Source organism: Macrobrachium rosenbergii, chromosome 30, assembly GCF_040412425.1.
Source record: "Macrobrachium rosenbergii isolate ZJJX-2024 chromosome 30, ASM4041242v1, whole genome shotgun sequence".
NCBI lineage: Eukaryota > Metazoa > Arthropoda > Malacostraca > Decapoda > Palaemonidae > Macrobrachium > Macrobrachium rosenbergii.
Window position 1 is genome coordinate 15,095,577 of NC_089770.1, and position 21,585 is coordinate 15,117,161.

General features: G+C 38.4%; 1 protein-coding gene, 1 non-coding gene and 1 pseudogene across 13 annotated transcripts in view; all 3 read right to left on the reverse strand.

Annotated features, from left to right (window-relative positions):
- LOC136855079 (transmembrane protein 245) overlaps positions 1-21,585 on the reverse strand; it is a 67,623-nt gene that overhangs the window by 12,143 nt on the left and 33,895 nt on the right. For all 12 annotated transcript variants that reach the window (XM_067131876.1, XM_067131880.1, XM_067131873.1 and 9 more), the window contains exons 14-20: positions 17,716-17,772; positions 15,857-15,995; positions 12,249-12,433; positions 11,409-11,509; positions 9,309-9,439; positions 8,502-8,676; positions 6,699-6,875 (exon numbers count right to left, since the gene is read on the reverse strand). In XM_067131876.1, coding sequence (XP_066987977.1) covers positions 6,699-6,875; positions 8,502-8,676; positions 9,309-9,439; positions 11,409-11,509; positions 12,249-12,433; positions 15,857-15,995; positions 17,716-17,772 — 965 coding nt within the window. The remainder of the gene's footprint in view (positions 1-6,698; positions 6,876-8,501; positions 8,677-9,308; positions 9,440-11,408; positions 11,510-12,248; positions 12,434-15,856; positions 15,996-17,715; positions 17,773-21,585) is intronic.
- Positions 2,997-3,113, reverse strand: LOC136855190 (5S ribosomal RNA; annotated as a pseudogene).
- Positions 4,605-4,709, reverse strand: LOC136855188 (U6 spliceosomal RNA). Its single transcript, XR_010857948.1, has one exon. It is a non-coding gene; the product is annotated as a U6 spliceosomal RNA (small nuclear RNA).

The window sequence follows — 21,585 nt, forward strand, 5'->3', positions numbered from 1 at the left end:
GTTTGTTCATACTTACCTGGCAGATATATATATAGCTGTATTCTCCGAAGGTCCGACAGAATTTCAAATTTCGCGGCACACGCAGTGGCCGGTCAGGTGGTTAGTACCCATTCCGCCCGCTGGGAGGCGGGTATCAGGAACCATTCCATTTTCTATTCAGATTTTCTAACGCCACTGTCTCCTGAGGGGAGGAGGGAGGGCAATATAATATATATATCTGCCAGGTAAGTATGAACAAACTTTATTTTATCATTAAAATATCATTTTGTTCATGAGACTTACCTGCCAGATATATATATAGCTGAATACCACCTTTGGGGGGTAGAGACAGCCAAGAATTAGGGAAAAAACCAATTATTGGTAAAATTATTTTGGTTCCTTATCTGATAGCGTAGCTGACTGAGTGGTTACTGTCACTCTAGTCTGCTTCTGCTTTACTAGAGACCCCAGCGAGGTAGTGACCTATATAGCTGGCGACTTCTAGATGATCTGTCAACGGGGCGTGACCACAATGTGACTAGATCATAGCCCATACAAAGAGGACAAAAGAGCATTACTAACCACCTAACCAACACCTAAAGCGTTAGTTTGCAAAGGATTGGGAAGACTGCCTCCAGTAGTCGACCCAACAACCACAAAAACACAATTAAAAAGGGGATAGGATCAGAGTTACCCCCTGTCCCCAAGGTTGCTGAAGCAGCAATGTAAGGACCCAGCGAAAAGCAATTTCGTATGCTACCTAAACATCTTGCCAAGAGTGTGAGGCAAACACCGAATTGACTTCGCCAAAATGTGGCACTAAAAATGTCACTGAGTACCATATTTTTCTTGAACGCCATGGAGGTAGCAACTGCCCTCACCTCGTGAGCGTTAACTCTCAACAACTTTGAAGTTGGAGTCGTCACAACTAGAGTGTGCGCCCTTAATGACGTTCCCTAATGAAGAATGCCAGTGCATTCTTCGACATAGGTTTAACTGGTTGCCTCACAGAACACCATAAAACATCCAATGGACCACGAGTGTCCTGTGTTCTTTTAAGGTAGTACTTGAGAGCTCTAACTGGACATAGAACTCCCTCAGGTTCCTGTCCAATAAGGTCTGCTAAACCTTTAATTTCAAAGTGTCTAGGCCAAGGGTTAGAAGACCTATCATTCTTAGCCAAGAACTTAGGGCTTAAAGAATAGACAGCATTGTGTTCCTTGAAGCCCACATGACGGCCTCGAACTTCTCTCACTCTCTTCGCTGCGAGGAATGCCGTTTTCGAGTAACATCCTTAAGAGATACAGAGTGGAGAGGCTCAAAAGGACTAAACATCAAAAACTTGAGCATTACGCCCAAGTTCCAAGCAGGGGAAATCAGCTGAGGAACCTTGGACGTCTTGAAAGAGCTCGTAAGATCGTGGAGGTCCTTATTGTCAGACAAAGCTAATCCTCTGTGTCTGAATACAATCGAAAGCATGCTCCGATAACACTTGATAGTCGGAACTGCTATATCGAGTTTTTTTCTCTTAAGTAAAGGAGAAAAATCCGCAACCTGGCTCACAGTGATAGAGGAAGAGGAAAAGCCCTTCTTTCTACACCAACCTTTGAAGGTTGCTCACTTCGCTAGATATATCCTTTAGATGAAGAACTTCTGGCTCTAGCGATGGCCCGTGCCACCTGGCCAGAAAAAACCCCTTCGCTCTGACCAAGTTTCGATAGTCTGAAAGCAGTCAGGTTCAGAGCGGGAGATTCAAAGATATCTCGTGAAGTGGGTTTGTATGAGCAGGTCTGCTCTCATAGGAAGGGTCCTCGAACGTCTACCAACCAGAGGAGAAACTCCGAGAACCAGTGGTTCAAGGCCAAAACGTGGGGATGAGAGTCATCCTCGTCCCTTGTGAGGCCGCGAACTTGCGTATGACTTCTCCCAGAATTTAGAACGGGAAAAAGGCGTAAACATCTATTCCCGTCCAATCCCAGGGAAGAGCAACTATCGCAACTGCCCCAGGGTCGAGTACAGATGAGCTTTATAGAGGAGCCTCGCTGTTCTTGAGGTCGTGAATATATCCACAAGATGGCGACCCCAAAATTTCCAAAAATCTTGGCAAACCTCCTGATGAAGGGTCCATTCCTTCGGCAGGAGTTGATGGCGCCAACAGAGCAGGTCTGCTTTCGAACATTTTCGACCCCTGCAACAAAACTTGTGAGAATCGAAATGTTGCGAGCATAGGCTCAAAGAATAATCTCTCTTGCAAGGCTGAACAGGAACAAGTAGTATTGTCCGAGTTTGCTAGAACTACACGATTGCAAACTTGGACCTCGAAGAAATTGGCGAGCTAAAAGATAGCCGCCAAATCTTTGAAGTCGATGTGCCAGGACACCTGTTCCTCTCTCCAGGTTCCTAACACTTCCTCTCCCTCTAGTGTTGCCCCCAACCTGTTGACGACCCGTCGGAAAAACAACACTAGGTTGGGGTTCAGAAGCTTGAGGAGATCCTTTCTGCAATTCCGTTGGATCGAGCCACCACCACAGATCCTCTTTATATAAGGAAGAATTCTCAATTCCTCTTTCAAGTCTTCCTTGCTTTGTCAGTTCTCCAACAAAAAGAACTGAAGAGGCCTGAGATGCAGACTCCCAGAAAACACACTTCTCCAGCGAGGAAATGGTCCCCAGCAGACTCATTCCTTCCTTCACCTAGCATGTTTCCTTTCCCAAGAAGGCCGAAACTTTTCGTACATAGAAGTTTGCCGTTCTTGCGACGGAGACGCTATAAAAGCCGCTGAATAGATCTGAATTCCCAGACACAATGGACAGTGGGGATCAGCTGCGACTTCTCCACAGACCAGAAGTCCCAGGGACTTCACGAGTTGCAGAGTCAACTGAAGGTCCTCCAGATACCTTCGCCGACGACGCTCGAATCAACCAGTCGTCCAAGTAGAGTGAGATTCTGACGTGCGACAGATGCAACTGCATCGCAACGTTTTTCATGAGACGTAAACACCCCGGAGCAAAATGTGACGCCAACAGCATCTGGTGTTCCCAGGCGGTCAACCATCCAAGTACTGACCAGACCCAACGTTGCTTAACTTCGCTGATCGGACGAAGCGGTGTTTTCAACGTGGTATGGCCGTTGTGCAGAGTCCAAAGCAGAGAGCCCTGAACTGGTACGTCTAGTCCCCAAGACAACCTGAGATACTTCACCGAACGTGGATGAATTGGGGCGTGAAGATAAGTATCTTGGAGATCCAAAGATACCATCCAATCCCGGGATGAAGGGCTCCTAGTATTGGCTGCGAGGTCTCCATCTTGAACTTTTCCTTCCGGACCAAGTTGTTCGACCTGTTGACGCCCAAGACGGGTCTCCAGCCTACTGAAAGTTTTGGGACTAGAAACAATCTGTAGTAAAATCCCGGGAACACCGAGTCCAAGATCTGTTCCACTGCTCTCCGCTCGAACATCTGTTCGAGCAGGTCAAACAATTTTCTGTTTGACAGGAAGGCAGTTGGGAAACAAAAAACAAAAGAGGAGACAGGAAGGGAATCAAGTAACCTCTCTCTAACAGTAGGAGGGACCAAACGTCCGCCCTCACTCTTTCCAGGCTTGTGCAAATGAAGCCTGGTTGCAAAGGGAGTCTGGAGAAGAAAGGAGTCACTTGCTACCTCTCTTGAAGTGACATTCCTTCGGAAAAACTCTCTCGTGGTGCGGGTCTCGTGTTGCTTCCCATGGAAGCCCCTTTGTTATGCAAACATTTAGCTTTCGTTTACTTTTTGTATCTGAGATCGGTGCAAGCGTTATGAAGGAGATGCAGTTTGAATGTCGATAACTTTAGTTTTGAGAAAAACGATATTTTTGTTTCTCTGTGTATTTATTTGCTTGCCGTTACACAGTTTGATGTTTTATGACATAATGAAAAGCCAAAAAATAGACCTGCAAAGTAATATAACTTCGCTAAATGAAGCTAAATGAAGCGAGTGTCAAAACACGGCTGAGGTTGGCCAGCGCGACGTTTTACTTAGTCAAGCTCTGAGCTGCTACTGACTGACTGCCACTGACTGCCCTGCGGCATTCCTGTCTTTCGCTGATGCGCGCACTATGTCCACAGGGTTGCCATAGATCGCATTAGATATTATTTCATAGCTAAAAGGAAATTACCACCGATATACTGACAATATCATTACATTATATGAAAAATGTAATTTGACTATGATAGGTTACTGTTTTGTTTATAACTTCTAACTGTGGCGAACTTTTAAATAAAACTTTCTGAGAAGATAGTCAGGATATGTATGATGCCATATATAAAATATCCCAGAAAATTTTATTTCCGATTTCTTCGTCAAAGGCTCCCCTTAAGACAAAGACAACTGCGAAGGTGGAGAGAGAGGAGCCGACGGTTGAAAAGTCTCAGGAAACAGATCCTTAAGAAAAAAGCCAGAGTCTGATAAACAGAGGAAGAAGAAGACGAAAGAAGTTTCTCTTCATACAAAGGCTGTGACGAAAGAGGATGTTCTTCCGCAGCTGGTGGGTCTTGAGTGAGAGGTGAAAGTAGTTCGATTCGCCCGACACGTGGCGGGAACTCCCAGCGAACGAAGAAGTCGTCAACTAGAGTACGTATAGTAAACATAAAAAAATGTGGAACGCTTCACGATTAGCGTGTCATCCTTTGCGCAAGAGCCATGCTAATCTTCTCTGTATCGTTCCAATTAGTATATGTACTGCCGAAGCAAGTACTGGCTAAATTAAGAAGGACATCAGATGTTGAAGCGGGTAGTTGTGCGACATGATGAACAACTGGAGCGGTGTCAACACAAGACTTGAAGCTATACGGGCGGCGCGGCGCGGAGCGTCATGGCGTGACGCGCGAGAGGCCCGTGGCAAGTACTAGAAGAGAGTCACAGCGCGTGGCGCGGCGTCATGGCTGGCGCGCGCCGAAAGCGCCAAGGTGAGGAGCGGGGAAGCGTGAGAAGCGCACGAAGAGCAAAACGCGCTCCTGGCGCGAGACAAGAGAAAAGGCCAACACCTCAACTCGGGAAGACGAATAGGAAGCCACTAAACACTCTCTAGACGACAGACGCTCTGTATCGTTCCCGAAGCGGGAGACGAAGGTGAAAGTCTGTACCTCTTAACAGGCAGATACGAATCTTGAAAGGTTCATGAGAGCATCCAGCTGTTGTTGCAAACCCAACAAAATCTTACGCGTTGGAGAAGCCACTCTCTCGGGAGAAGGGCTGAACCTGAGAGAAGGAAAGGGCGAGAGACGTATACTTCCTTCCACAGGGGAAGAAGCTCTAGCCCTTGCCTTAGCGCGACAGGGGGTCGAGTAGAGTGATCATTCGAAAAACACTTTATTCTCTTCTGCAGAGGAATATCCACGCAACTTTCGGGAAGAGTACAAACGTCTCAGAGGAAGAGGACGTGAAGCGCCCTCTCCTCTAAGCTTCTCTTAAAAGGGCGAGAGTCCAACCGAGAGCTCCAACCCCGAGGCGGGAGGACTTGTCGGAGGACGAAAAGCAATCCTTCAGGATGCGTGCCTGAGCACGATCCCCTGGCAGCCTGGGTAGCGTCATCAGGACCTGCCGAAGGGACGCCAGATCGGGTGGGAAGCCCCCGTAACCCCTCATGCGGCTTTCGACATGCCCCTCCCTGGTCCTGGGAGTTCGACAGAGGTCCAGGCCTAGAGGCATTATAGGGCCGATCTGACGCCCCTCCACAACACTAGGGGCACTAGCACTAACACTATGCGTTTGAATTGCATTCACTTTAGTTTCAAGAGCACGCATTGACCACACAGAGCCAGGGAATTACCTTCCGCAGCAACAAACTACAGGGTTAGTAATAAAATTATTACAGGGTTACTAGTAGGAGAAAACCCTGACTGTCCAACTAAGGATGCACTCTAGAGGAAGATTCCTCAGCCTATCACGCTCCAATTTAAGCATATAGGCTTCATATTCTTCCACTCACCCTCAGACAATCCCACACATTCATGACCGATTATCATAGAGCATTGAACACCCTTACATATATACATAAAGAGTGAGGAACTATCAAAGTCTTCGATAGCCTCACCTTACATTCACCCAAGCTACAGACTCGATAGCTAGAGGTAAGACATCTTAATTATAAGAAAAGACAAAAGCAAAATCAAAAACGGTCCACAAAGAGCGTATGCCAAGTCACAGATCCAGTCGAAGACCAAAAACAACCAAAATACTTAAGTGACAACAAATTTCGAAATCCAAAAGGCGGAGGAACTGACAACAGGTGTTGACAGTCCGGCGACAGAGAAAATCTGAATAGAAAATGGGAATGGTTCCTGATACCCCGCCTCCCAGCGGCGGGAATGGGTACTAACCACCTGACCGGCCACTGCGTGTGCCGCGAAATTTGAAATTCTGTCGGACCTTCGGAGAATACAGCTATATATATATCTGGCAGGTAAGTCTCATGAACAAAATATTATTGCTCAGTGACATGGTATGACTGCAAATCATGTAACCCTTAATATAGCCTATTTAAACCTAGCATTCTAACCAGACTATAAAATTTATTTATATATATATATACTGTATATATACAGTATACAATCACTCCCAAAGAGAGAGACTGTGCTTAAACAGCAACAATTTTTACAAGTGAAAAGTGCTTTAAACAAAAGTTGACATAATTCAATGTCTCACTTCAACATTCAAAACATCTGTCGAACTTTATCTATCATACCTGCGAAACTTGCCAAAACGTCGTGTGAAATCCGAGGGAGACTGTATGAGAGCAGAGTATATGTTGGTGGCAACCTTTAGAATGCAAAGTAGCATGGGACCCAGAATGGCTCCCTCGGCACCCCAGTAGAAGATGCCACCAGCAACTGCCAGGCCCGTTAGGTACGGATGACTTCCCCTATAAAGTGACAAATAATTCAGTAGTGAAAATACAATGTCATATGCTTGGTGTATAGATTAACCCTTTTCCTTATGATTCTTACGAATAATTATGTCTGTGGGAAGTGGCAGTGACTTGAATGGTAGGCATAAAAATGTTTACTATATACCTTTTTGTTCAAAAATGTATAGCTCCTACAATTTTCAAGGTAGAGCACTCAATTTCATTTAACTTTGTAGCTAAACTATTTTTCTATACAACAGCATCATAATCCTCAAAATAACTTTTATGTAGGTGGAATAATGAGTATAAATTAAAAGATTTAAGAAAATTTTGCACATTCCCAAAAAAATTTACAAAAAAAACTATTTGCAATATAGCCTTCATTTTTTTCCACAGCACACTCAGATATACTACATAGTTACTGCAATGCAAAAAGGTTATTATAGCAAGGAAAATGTGGAAATATAAATGAAAATGTAGTGTCATGTTTTCTGTAAGAAAAGTAACAGACATCCACGCAAAAAAACTCTACACTTTTTTTTTTTTTTTCAAAGACGTGTACCTCTGACAATTTTCACAGCAGACTGCTCATTTTCATTTCACTTGGCAGCAGAATGATAGCTCTATGAAATGGCATAACAAAGTTCCCCAAATGAATTTACAAGCTATAGGTGAAATAGAATAATTTATGTGATATAGAAAAATCTTCCACTTTCCGTTAAAAAATTTTGCCCAAAAACTATTTATGATAAAGTCTTCATTTGTTATATATAGTGCACCCAGCTAAATCACCTACTTATTACAATGCAAAGGTTTGTAATTACACCAAGGAAAATATGAAAAAATTAATGACAAAGTGGCATCACACCTTCTGTAAAATAAGTGGCACTCAGTGAAGTGTTCATTCCTCTCTCTCTCTCTCTCTCTCTCTCTCTCTCTCTCTCTCTCTCTCTCAGAAAAAGAAAAAGATAAATGATGTAATTATACAATAAAAGTCTTAAAAACAAAAAAAACGTTACGCATAAATCTCTCTCTCTCTCTCTCTCTCTCTCTCTCTCTCTCTCTCTCTCTCTCTCTCTCTCTCTCTCTCTCTCTCTCTCAGCAAAAAGATAAATCAAACATGCAAGTTACATATGTAAAAAAAAAATATATCCTTTCTCTCTTGCAGAGAAAAGATAATATAATTATACAATAAAAATCTAAAACTGTACAAAACAAACATACATGTTATGTATGTACAAAAATGCCTGCTGGTTTTTGCAATCTTTTTTTTGACATTCGCTTACATCATAAAAATGCAAATAACTTAAATTTGGATGATGTCTACACCAGTCATTGGTAAGTGAAAGGGTTAAATATCACAACTCAAACACAGAATCAATCATTACTAATTAAGTACCCTTTCCAAATCAACAAAGCCTGTAACCTCATGGGATATTCAGTATTACCCAACCCACTTGTTAATCTGGGCTTGTGGCTGAGCAAAAGTACCGAGGCTATTTCCTTGTAAACAAATATAATCAACTTGTAAAATAGTTCTTAGGTTTATTACAGTTGCTGAGTTCAGAAAACATCAAAGTGTAATAAATATACATCAAGAAGGAAAGGCAATTATAAATGGTTCATCTGTACAAAACATACCCCTTGATATCAGCATATATGGCGGTGTCAACACAAGACATTGGCAGTAGCTGGGCACCAAGCAACAAAAGTGCCAATGTAGGGGATCCCTGACTCCAGCAAAGTTCAAGGGCGCCAGGAAGAGCTGCCCAGTAAGTACCCAAGAGTGGAACAGCACCAAAAATAGCACCCAGCACTAAAAGAGAAAATACTTCTATTATGATACCTTTGGTAATGGTAAAGATTAATTAATTACAATAAATATTTCACATTCTTAAATTTATTATATATTGTCAAATGTCAACATTAAAGTCCAGTTTTCCTAATATTTAATTACAGTTACATAAACAAATGCCTCAAGCCACTGTGCCTTCTATAAATTAAAATTAAATAATCAAATGGCTTGGTTTTCATCCCAACTGGCTAGTTCACATTTCTGCAACCCAATGGGAGATCTGTCTACCACCTTTTCGTGTGCACTTAGTCACAATAACAAAAACCAAATTAACGAAATGCGCATAAGAGTATATGGTAGTCCTGATGTTTGTAAAATGGCAGTCTTGATGCTTGTAATAAGTTCAAAAATGGGGAAACATATATTCCAGTCTGGGCACAAAGAATAAAGCCATCACTCCAGCTTCTCAGTTAGCATCTATCTTCGACTTTTGCTAATATACTGTAGATATTCTTTCGTCACATAAAAAAGGAAGTTTATTAGGAAGCAGTTTTTAAAATTCACAAGATTCATGCTGTAATAAAAATGTCTGTACATTGCAGACTCAAAACTTCTAAACACACATACACCTCAGAAACTTAAAACCTTCTCACCTGCTGGAATATAAACAATATTTGTTGAGAACAGAGAATGAAGCAGCCATGTCCACATTCCATAGAAAGCTCCCATCTTCAGTGATGCAATAAACACACCATTGACAGCATCCTCCACAGCTTTTCCCAAGCTGAAAAGTATAGTCTGACTTATAATCATAATCATCTCACATTGAGCTTTACACACTACAGTATTCGGTATATACAGTCACCACCCTACTTGCGAACATTCATGTTACAAGCATTCAGATATGAACAGTGAGGGTCGCAAGTTGAAGTTGTTTTTGGAGCACTTCCCTTTGCCACCAATAAGTTCAAATTTTGCTTTGCACTCCTATTCTGCTTATCGTATATAGTCTTGTACCATGTGACTTTCTGAAACCTAATTTTTAACCTACACATGAGAGAGAGAGGGAGAAAAGCTATTGGTCTCTGTCAGATTGTTACATGACAGATACCCATTTGCAAGTTAAATAATACAGTTGTATTGAGAATAATGATAATTTTAATAAAACCTGCTTTACTTACAGTATGCAATTATATTTCACATATTATTGCTACATTATTTTATCATATAATTTATGAACATAGCAATCATGTGCCATTTGCATTCTGGTAATGTTTACATTTTAAAATCATAGCTACTTGTGTTTTACTGACATCACTGGGATTCGTAGCTAAATGAAAAGTATTTTGGAAATATAATTTTTTGTAAATTATTAAAGCTTTATTCATAAATACAGTAAATAAAAGTAAAGGTGTAATGCTGTCAGTTTCAGATATTGCATTCGCCTCTTCCAAAATGTTTTGTGGCCTGTACATTATTCATTTCTTGAGTTACAGCTTTCTTTAGACTTTCTTCTTGTGTGAAGGATGAATACAACTTTTACTTTATTTTTATTTATGCAAATCACCATTGAAAATTAGCAAGTTTTTAACAAGTCAACAAGTGTAATGCAATGCTTGATAAATGTAAGTTAGTTACAGTAACTAACATAGGCAAACAGCTGCCTCTTGATTCGCTTGTTCATGTCAGTGCTTACAAACAACAGTAAGTGGTTGTTAAACATATGAAATAGTAATGAATCCTTAGACAAGGCCCAAGTTTTTTAAGCTTGTCTGAATGCATAAAGATTTGCATTTTGCCTACTGAACTTTTGCTTAAAGGCCTATTTATTAGTTATAAGCTAACTTGGATATGCATTATCAATGGCATCTACCAAAACTGGGACAGGCATAGAAAGCCTAGCCGACTGAAGTACAGTATAATCTGTCAAAAAAAAAAAAAAAAAAAAAAACACACATTAAGCATTGCCTCGTACAATCTACGAAAATGCATCTCGCACTACAAATGATAAACAATACTGTATAAGATATCATGTTTTGTGACAAAATTTTAAGGATTCCAGGACACAAGATCGGATGATACACGATTATGCGGGCGAGTTACGTTTCTTTTTGATGCTGTATATTTTTGAGTTTCACAGAAGGTTTTCGTCAGAAATAAACTGCTCGTGTATTTATAGAGCAGCCTTCAGACTTTATACCATACTTAAATAGGCGTGAAGAGTATGGTACCTTTAGAATGATGTTTAAAACCAACTTATGAACAATTTCAGATATGAACAGCCGTCCAGAACATATCTCTTTCGTAAGTTGGGTAGTGATTATAATGTACATGTACAATTTTATTTTCAAAACTTTTAGCTATTATATTTTCAAAACTTTCAGCTATTATAAGTGTGAGGGCATAAAACTGTGGTTGCATGAATGATAAAACACAAAATTAAGAATGTAATATCAGCAAAATACATACACACACAAAAATGAAAGCTTAAAACATTCCTTTCACCAATACTACAAGTTTACAAGTTTCAAGTTTGAGCTGTAAACTACAATGTACGGAATAAAAACCCTATGGGCAAATCGTGAATGTTACCAGAATTAATATTACAATAAAAAGAATATGACATACGAATTCCCCAAACTAAAATTACATAGTGAAAAGAAATGCCAGAACTTGCAAATTACTGATATTTACATAAAATCACTACAACTATGCAATGGCACTGAAACAGAAAAAGGGATTGTCAAACTTACTGATTCATTTGCCCAGGAGCAAGATTCATGAGAACTGCAACTGGTTTATAAACAGAATCGCTGGCACTCAGCACATAAAATAAAGATGACATGAATACAACCTGGAAAAGAAGAATGTACTCTTCTTACAAACAGTTAATTTCTTAACCAACACTGACGATGACGGAGGGTGCTAGTTTCTTACTTCAAACTCACGGGCTAGAGTTAATTGCACTTCCTATGTTCCAGTTTATATGTTGTTAGTTTAAAAGATGGCAAAGTACTGATCATTTAACAGAAGTAAATATGTTTTTCATTACCACTGCTAAAACAATGTGAAAAATCAGTATAATTTTGTAAAGCGAAGGCATTTTCATTAGGGAATTTTACATACCATCCATTAAATATGGCTAAAAGATTACCTAATTCTCCACATTTCCATTTTCATCCAGAACTTCATGTAAAAATTAGTGTATTGTATTGTCCTTACCATTATACTTTAAAATAAAAATGATAAACAAACAAAAAGGGTTGAGAAAAGAGTATAAATTTGAAAAAAAAAAAAAAAAAAAAAAAAAAAAAAAAAAAAAAAAAAGACACCAATACAAAGATTAAATGTCAAAATCTTACCACTACGAAATGAAAATGGTCAATAAACAGAAAAGGTTAAGAAATTACAAATATGAATGTACAAAAAACAATAAAAAATTAACATTTGAAAATTTACCACCATAAAATAAAATTTGTAAATAAACAAAAAAGGTGAATATAATACAAATATAAATGTGAAAAAACACCAATCAAAAGATTGAAAAACTATGAGAAAATAAGTTAATGAAAGGAGAACTAACTTGAACTTACCATACTGATGAGAGCGTTAAGGAGCGACAGAGATCCACCTAGCAAAAGGGATGTTGCTGCTGTCAGTGCCGAAACGGCAAGGCTGAGATTACCAAGTAAAATGGACCATACTGATTCTAACACACTCACAACGGTGCCCAGGTTATCTCTCACGACCTCACTGATGAACGTAAAACTCACTACACCTGAGGAGAGATAGAAACGATTTTAAAATCTACAAAAACTTGGCTAATTTCTGAAACGTTCCTGGTGACAATGTAATACTGTACCTTGATTTCCAGAGAACTCTTCTTTGATGACTGTTGTTTTCCCTTACTGTTATTGTAGTTTACTCTATACTGGTAATATTCAAATGATAAACATCTACAATCAAGCTTAACAGGATATGTGGAATAGTATAGCCTACTCTATACTGGTAATCTTCAGAAGATGAACATCTAAAATCAAGCTTAAGAGGATATGTGGAGTAGTATAAGTTAAATTCAACAGCAAATTATAACTACTCTATGTCTCATTTCTAACTCAAACAGGCCAAGTATAATACACCAACAGGAAAGGAGAGTTGATAGTCTCTCTTTTGCCCATTTTGACATACTGCCAAATTTTTTTTTTAAAACTTCGTGTTGCTTTGACTTGCTTTTTGTTCCTTTCTAGTTTTGAACATACTATGATTACAAGTATTCACCTTCAAAAAGACCCAAAAATCAGCTTTATACCACGAAAAGTATATTTAGAGAGAGCAATAAAAGAACACATCGCTATGGCTGTAACTGGTCGATGTCCTTTCCTGCAGATGAATTTTGGAACATCCCAATCTCTCAGTTGGTTAAAAAATATTTAATATACATCATTCTGATAAGCCCTCTTCCTCTTCAATCTTCACGAGTTTTCTCATAGGGGCTCACCATCACTACCATTCTCTTTCTTGGATGTACTTATTTTATCCACTTCTACACATAAAACATGCTGCAACAGCAACTATGCGTCTCCAAGTCGTTACTATTTTCCAAAAATATATATCTGGTGACCTTGACCTTTCATGGATTATGACAAAATATTCTCAAAGTTTGTTCTAGTACTTTTAACCTTCTGATTTCCTGAGGGTTCAGAACTCATCTGGAGTAAAATGCACGCAGTTCAGGTGCCGTTCCCCCACTGTCCTCTTCAAGGACTGAACTCTGAACTAAACAAGTGAGAGGTGAGCGTGCTACCACTCAATCTAAGATTTTCAGTACAGGAAAAAATAGGCATTAATGAACATCACTCTCAGTACTGACAAGAACTTTGCTATATCCACACAAGGTTCAGACTCAGAAAGGAAGAAGTCCCAAAAAAGAACCATGAGGGGATTCCTGATAATCCTTACACAAGAACATCCTGGACTGCAGGTCCTACCATCCAGCTAAATGAAAAGACCAAGATGTGATCAAGGTAACATTCTTTGCCATATTTTAGTACAAGGAGGCAGTAGATACGTTACTGACATTACTAGAGAAGTAATAGAAATATCCAATAAGGGTTAAAAGCATGGATAACAGCAACAAAGACAATCCAAGTAATGATAAAAATTGAATTAAAAAGAAAAGAGCTTATGAATACCAAAAGAGAAACAGAAAGTACTCAGTGTAATGTCTCATCTTGCTGATGACTGAAAGCAAGCAAAAAGGTGCAAAATGCTACAACTCACTAAAAATTTACAACACTTTTGAGTGGGTAAATATGTGAACTACATCAGAATACTGTTGGACATGAAAAAGCACTAGAAGTAAAACAGCATGATTTCAGAAAAACTGCATGAACTCCGGGAGGCACAGCATACATCTAACTCTGTAGGAGTCACCTAGGAAACAAGGACCATTGGTGAGCAGACCCAATACAATAATTGTCTGGTGCACATTCAACATAACTAACAATACAGGCAGAACTGTAAACATTATCTGTTGTACATTTATAAGTATTATAATTTCTTACCCATGACATTAACTCTCCAACAAACAGCTAAAGGTGTAGCTTCACTGTCTGGAATCAGTGCTAATAAGTCATCCTTCAACTACAAATATGCACTTCAAGTGTTACTACAGCTAAGTACACAAGTCATTCATGCTGCAAAATTAAAAATTATAAAAATCTAAACATTCTCAAACATGTACATTACTTACCTGGGGCAGAAATCTCTTCCGGAACTGTGTAAGGAAGCATAAGTAAAATAAGAGAAGTGTTACACTTCAATGTATCAGATTCAATGCAGTGTGTTGCTAAACTGTAATGAGCTGACCTTTTGATATTATGTTCCTTTCAATCAGTTCTTGTATTTCTATTTTCCAGTCATGTAAAGCACTACATGAGCTATCTATAAAGCAAGGGTGCAAAGAAGGTAAGTGAGAAACAGCAATACTCAATTTTCAATTAGACTTAAAATACTGTACTAAGATACTTAACATTACAGAACCTACCTTCTTGTGTGTATTGGCTACAAACATGGGATTGCTACGCTTATGAAAGAACAGTACATACTAGTACATGTATTTATTTTACCAAAGTCAAAATAACTGTGACGTCTTCAAAAACCATACTGTCAAAGAGCAATTTTGCTTTTATTCAAAGTCAATGCATTTCCAGATTGCAGCTCTGTTTTGCATGTGGCTGATGCTTCAACAATGAAAACAACAATACATTATCAATTGCAGAACCATTTGAGAACCAGATCATACCTCTTGGAATTAGTTGTTATATAACTGAGTCAACACCTTATGCAGAACCAAGACCAATGCAGTAAACAATACTGTATTTTGATCCATAAAATCACAGTTGATTTAGACCACTGAATATTCACTAAGCCCCACACCATCATAAGAACTTTCCCAATCCAAAGGTGCTCATTTATGTAAACCACTACAAAAATCTCCAGATGCTGAAATTAATGAATGTCTCACAACACAACACTCGTAAATACTAAACATTCATTATTTATAACAGTAAGACACCTGACATCTTGTTACCAACTTCAGATCTTTCTGTAATTATTCTTCCTTCCTCAGTCAGTCAAGGATTACCTATACCTACTGTACTGGTGAGCAAACCGTTTCATTATAACCAAATCCCTACAGTGAGCTTGGGAACTCAGCCGATACAATTTCCTAAGATAAAAAAGGCTAGGATGACCCTCAAACAATGTAAAGCTTAAAACAGAGCTACCTAGAATTGTGCTTCATAATGTTGCTAGACATATTCTAGATAAGAAAACTGTCTATAATATCAATGTATACAAAATAATTCTCAAAATTAAATGTCCCCTAACAAAGAGCCAATAAACATGAGGAAAGAACCACAAAAATAAATAAGTTTCAGCTTTATTTGCTGTGATGTAAATTTGGAGAGGAACAAATCCCAGGTGTTAGTTAAAGCATTATCTAACAAGTACCTGTGAATTCAGTTGTTACCAATCAATACATTGCAAAATTATGATGACAATGGCATCAATAATGGAAGCTCACATTTTAATAGCCAAGTTTCATCAATCTCTATATAAAGTGTTAACTAGCTATGACACAAAAATCAATGGTTACAAAGGTATATACTGTACATTCATTCAAAAATCTTGTAATTACCTGGAGTTTTTCGCAGACCCTCCACAATGGAATCAAACGTGATGGCTACGGCTTCTGAAGTGACCACAGGACCCTTGGCAGGTGGTGTTGGATGGGCTGCTACCCATGCTTGATAAACGCGATCCCAGAGTTCTACGACCTGTTATTGAATTATCAGAAAAATACAGAGTTGACATGAAACACATAGCGTGTCCTAAAGGTGCTTTATTTTTTTTGTTCTGAACCACAACAAACATTGTTTTCATGTGATGGCATTAATAACAATGTTAAATTTTCAACCAACTCCATCTGGCCTAAAAATAACAGCCATTAAGAATCTGATGCTTATACAATATGGGTTTGGGACGGTAAACAAAAGTGTACTGAAAAGACATGAGAAGGTCCCTAACTAAATGAAATGTTACTTAACTCAAAAGAAAAACTGAAACAGTTACTGGAGAAACAAATGTAAGACCACCTTATAAAAGTGAAAAAATGAGAATCTAAACTCCAAGCAATGAAATCTTCAAAAAGTTAACTGCTTCTAATCTTATTCTCATGTGAAGAACAAAATTACAACCAACCACAGTTAGGCCAGTACTTTAACCACCAACAAGTAACTCTTCAAAACCTCATTTTTAAGTGATCTACAACAGAGAGGTTGATAGTGGTTTTTTATGAATCCCAGCCCCATCTTCTTCAGTGTCCTACAAGATGGTGTTCTTGCAAGAGTCGTTTTTGTCTGCTGGCGACATGATTACTGCCAAGAAAATAAATTACAGCATGTAGATGCTGCTAAGAAGATAAATTACATTATGCAGATGATACAACTCTTGTTGTAGTTATATGCTTCACCCAAAGTAAAATCAAGTGAATCACATAAGTGGTACAGTCAGTGGGCATGAAGCAAAACTCCAGTAAAACTAAGACTTCACTGATTAGCCAATCTTGTAATGTGCTCCAACTCTATTTTGGTTCACTTTGGCAACAATGTATTGGATTACACTTGTTAATGCCTGGCGGTAAGTTTCACCTAAACTCAACACAGTTATGTACTAGCTTAGGTCTATTTAAACTCTTCTATCTTGTGAAATTCTGGCCTGCATCTCATCTGGTTCACTACTCATTTGTGCCTCATGATGTTACAAATGCTACATGCTTCAAATCTTGTCTTCTGCCACTACTAGAATACTGTAATGTTCTCTCACCTCAATGTCACCAGCTGCCTGAGGACTTTGAATTAAAACAAACAGTAGCAGATTACTTTTTTTTTACTATTATAATTATGATCTTTTTTATTTCCTGTTACCTTCTATTACTTCTTTCAAATGAACACCATATTCTCTGGAAGCTTGAATTTCAAGTTATTGGCCTCCTGCAGGCTTGTTCCATATGAACAGGGGTTTATCTCTGAATAAAAGTAAATAATGATTCAGACCACCATCAGAAGATGCTGTTTGTCCTCATTCATAAGAGCTGCAATGGGGAACTTCTATTAGGCACTAGGTGCCTGCTCCTTTACAACCAGCTAGTGATCCTCACTTTATAACGAAATGGGTACCAATTTGGACATTACTTCAATCTTTGATGTCCTGCTCTCTGACATAATAACAGATCAATCTACAGGTAAAATAGGATGGTTTATATTTATGGCGGCACACATCTGTGTTAAATGAAAACACTGACACTAATCAGGATCTTAGTGGCTGCTAGAATTTATAACTTACATTATCTAAAATGAGAAATCTGATTACTAGCTATAAACTAAGCTGAGCTAACATTAACACAGTTATTTTACTACTGAAGATGCTAGTCTTAGCTGTCGGTGCTAACTGAACAACAGTCTTATAGTTAAGCAACTAAAATCAGCTACACCTTACCTGCTTCTCTAAAAGCACTGCTTTAGCATCGTCTGTCTCTCCTAGCATTCCCCGCACCTGCAAATTAATTCATTTCAGAAAATGACAGTACTAAAAACAGTGACAGGAACTAAAAGCATATAAAAGCCAAACTTACAACACTACAATATGGTATTCATCAAATGTCTGCACCTTTATCCAAGTAACTCTGCCATTCTAGTGTGACTGCAAACGTTCAAAACCATGCAAAACCCATCATGAGGCCCCTAATGGACTTTCCTAAAGAACTCGACCACTGAGTCATTCAGCTAAAGGGGACAGGGTATCAGTTTTATGCCCTTCACAACAGCTTGTACATAAGCCACATAGCACGTCTTTCTATAGATATGGGTTATACTGTACTATTAGTAACGTTCCACAAGCTTTCTACTTTATTCTATGAACGACAAAGTGTATGTAAACTGCATGTCCTTTGTTCCTAATATAATTTCCTTGATTACTCTGAACTTAAAAGCATAAGCACAGTTTCTGTTGTCTTGTGAGCTGACGATGCATTAAAAACATCACTCACAAAAGGAAGACACACTCGAGATATCTTTTCACAACAGAATGACATCACATTCTGTTACCCACTAACTTTTTTTCGGAGCTAATGGCCTCTTATTGTGGTGCGTGTCTGTACTAACTACAGTCAGGTGAATTTCTGATTGAAAATTACAAAATGATAAGCCCGAAGATTTACCTGCAACTGAAATTCTAAATGCACTATCCATATCTAAAAGACCTTATTGCAATACTGACCTTTCCTAGGAGGGCAATATTTGAATGGTTATCAAAATTCAGACATTTTGGCTAAGCAACAGCCAACTTCACAATTGCCTTATTCTTATTCGTTCATTTCAATGAAAACTAAAAATCCAAAGAGAGCAGACGAGACAAAGGGGAGAAACAAACTCCATGTACAGAGATTTTGTATCTACAGAAAACACACCTATTCTAATAAAAAAAAAAATTATGCACTCAGCACTAAATGCCATTACGTTTATTCAAGCTGGATAGATACTTAGCATTGTAGGTGATCCACAACTATGAGTGGTTTAAACCAACTGTCATTACTTTCTATAAAAACTATACAACCTATTGTTTTTTCATTACGATGGGACACATCACAGGCTAACCCTTGCATGTTTGTCCTGGTAACTGATTTTCTCACAGTCCAGCCTTCTAAATCTTTGAGATCTTGGTCTGTTTTAAAACTGATGGACAATACATCTCTCTGCAACTTCCTCATCCATAATATGATCTTCCCAAACTGGCCGTGAATCTTAGCTTTCTACATCGCACCTTAGCAAAATCTCGTGCACATTGTCTATGCACAGGTATCATCTCCATACATTAGTACTGAGACGGGCCTTATGCATGCCTCGTAAGTTTTTGCTGTGTATACTAATGGAATTATTTTATTTACCTGTAGTCCAGCAACCTCTTTCCATATCATCAATGCTGTTGCTACTGTTTTTCTTACTGCCCTCTCAATACTTACTTCACAGTGCAATAGTTTTTCTTCGATGCTGTCTATGCTTCTGATAAAAAAAAAATCATACTGAATTTTTGCTTCTTTATAGTATGCTATCAACTTTTCTCTGGGTTTCTTAAACACTGAGATTTCTCTGTGTCAGTACTAAATGTTTTTGTGACTGATCCTTTACAGTGTATCACACTTCCTGTGTAAAACTAATGTTGTTTATTCTAAAACTGCATATTAACCACTTCTTAATTACTGTTCCTCAACATTAAAAGTGTTGATTTTTACTGAGACCACTATTTTTTAACCCCAATCACAAATAATCACCAAATGAAATTGAACTTGGTTAGTTAAGCGAGCAGTGTGCACATGCACTTGCTGACACCTATAAAAAAAATTGACAACGTAAGCACAGTGGAATCAACCTTACCAACCAAAAGGTTGTCCTATCAAATGTCCAGCTCTGGCAACTTCCTACTGCACTAAATAAATTCAGTGTTGTTCTGCTGCCAATGTTTTGATGAAATAAACCAAGTAACAGCAATGGGTAGTACTTTGACTGTTTGACAGTTAAACAAAATAGTTTACAAAGGCCTTTAATTTAAGACAGATATCTGAATGCGAGTCACATTTACCTACATTTACTGACCACGACTGTACATCAAATGCTAAAAATGTGGTACACAAAATGTTAATTCCAAAATACTGTGCTATATTTAATATAGCTACTTAAACTACTGAATGAGTCTTATCTTTTAGCCTACAAAAATACCTTTTAAGCACTCATTATACTTCAACCAACACCTAGTAATTGATGCTTCATACAACACCTGTGGTAATACAATACTTTCTCTTAAAATAAAAGTAGTGGTTAGCTAATTTGAGTGACCACATGGAAAAGCAGCAAGGCTAACCTTCAATTAAATAAATGCAGGGGTTTCTCATTGCAGTGGTTTGTTTGGTAATATAATGTACAACATGGAATTAAAATAATGATGGTCAAGAATTATTAAGAGGTGAAGTTTCTACAATCAACACAATGAGAAACAACTTGACTCTATTCAGTGCATACAAACACAACAAGTTTTACTAAATGGTTTCTTTCTCTTTTTTCGGTTTCCACCAACTACAAAGAACTTATATTGTATTTGAAGGGGGTTAAAATACATCAAATCAAAACAAAGTACAATACAGTCTATCAAGATACACCGGCATTACATTTACACACTTAAACAAAGCCTTCGGTCATTTGAAGCTTTACCAACATCAACTCTGCTAGGGCTCCAGCATCAGCTCAAACTAACCAGCAATGTGAAACAGCTTCTCGCATGCAGCAAGTTTCAATAATCCACAGAGAAAACCACATGCACTTACCACCTTTGTGGCATTGATAGTAAGGCGTGAAGAGCCCTCCACCTCAACGAGCTACAACACCACCACCAAAGGAAGAAGACAGAATATTCTTTCAGCTTCACAAGGATCAATCTGGGTTGTCATGATTATTCAAACTACTTCTACTAATCACAATGCTACATAGGCTTCCAGTATGTTAATCTTGTCAGATTTAACAATAGTACAGTACGTCTATGAGCACCTGAAAATAGTACCAAATTGCTTTGAGCAGTCAGCATAAGTCGCTCAGTCAAATAACGACAGACAGTACCCAGAACAATAAACACTGTCCTCATGTCAGATCAAATGCTTCTCATGCTTGCAACTGATCGCTACTTTGCTAAGCTAACCAAAAACTCAGTATTCCTCAGTTACTCTCAATATGAGTATTGAAAGTAGATAAACTGTTAGCACACTTAATCTATTAACTTCTTGGTTTTCCAGTTGCTTTCACACTACCTTATTTCATAAATTCATAATACAAACTGCATTTGCACACAGTTTTCAAAATATTCATGCTGAAAAATAAACATCCTAAACATTACTTTTTTTGCATTACAGTTTTTCATTTGTTCTCCAAGCTCCCAACATACAATTTTCATTTCACAGATATAAACCTACAACTTTTTACTGATGTTTTGCTGCTGCACTAGGTGAAGACAACAACTGTAAAAATTAACGTATACCCAACCGGGTATATGTGAACTATGACACTGCTGATTGGGTCACGGTTAACTGAACCAGCTGTAGTAGTAGTAGTAGTAGTAGTAGTAGTAGTAGTAGTAGTAATAGTAGTAGTAGTAGTAGTAGTAGTAGTATTAGGTAGACCATCCAACCCACAAAGTCAAAACACTTCTAGGGTTTTCCTGAAATTACTGAAATTCGAACTACATTTCCCTAACTGATTTGTTTCCAAAATTTGACATTTACATTTGGTTCAAGTCTGGACATTCACTGGAAATGCATTTAACTTT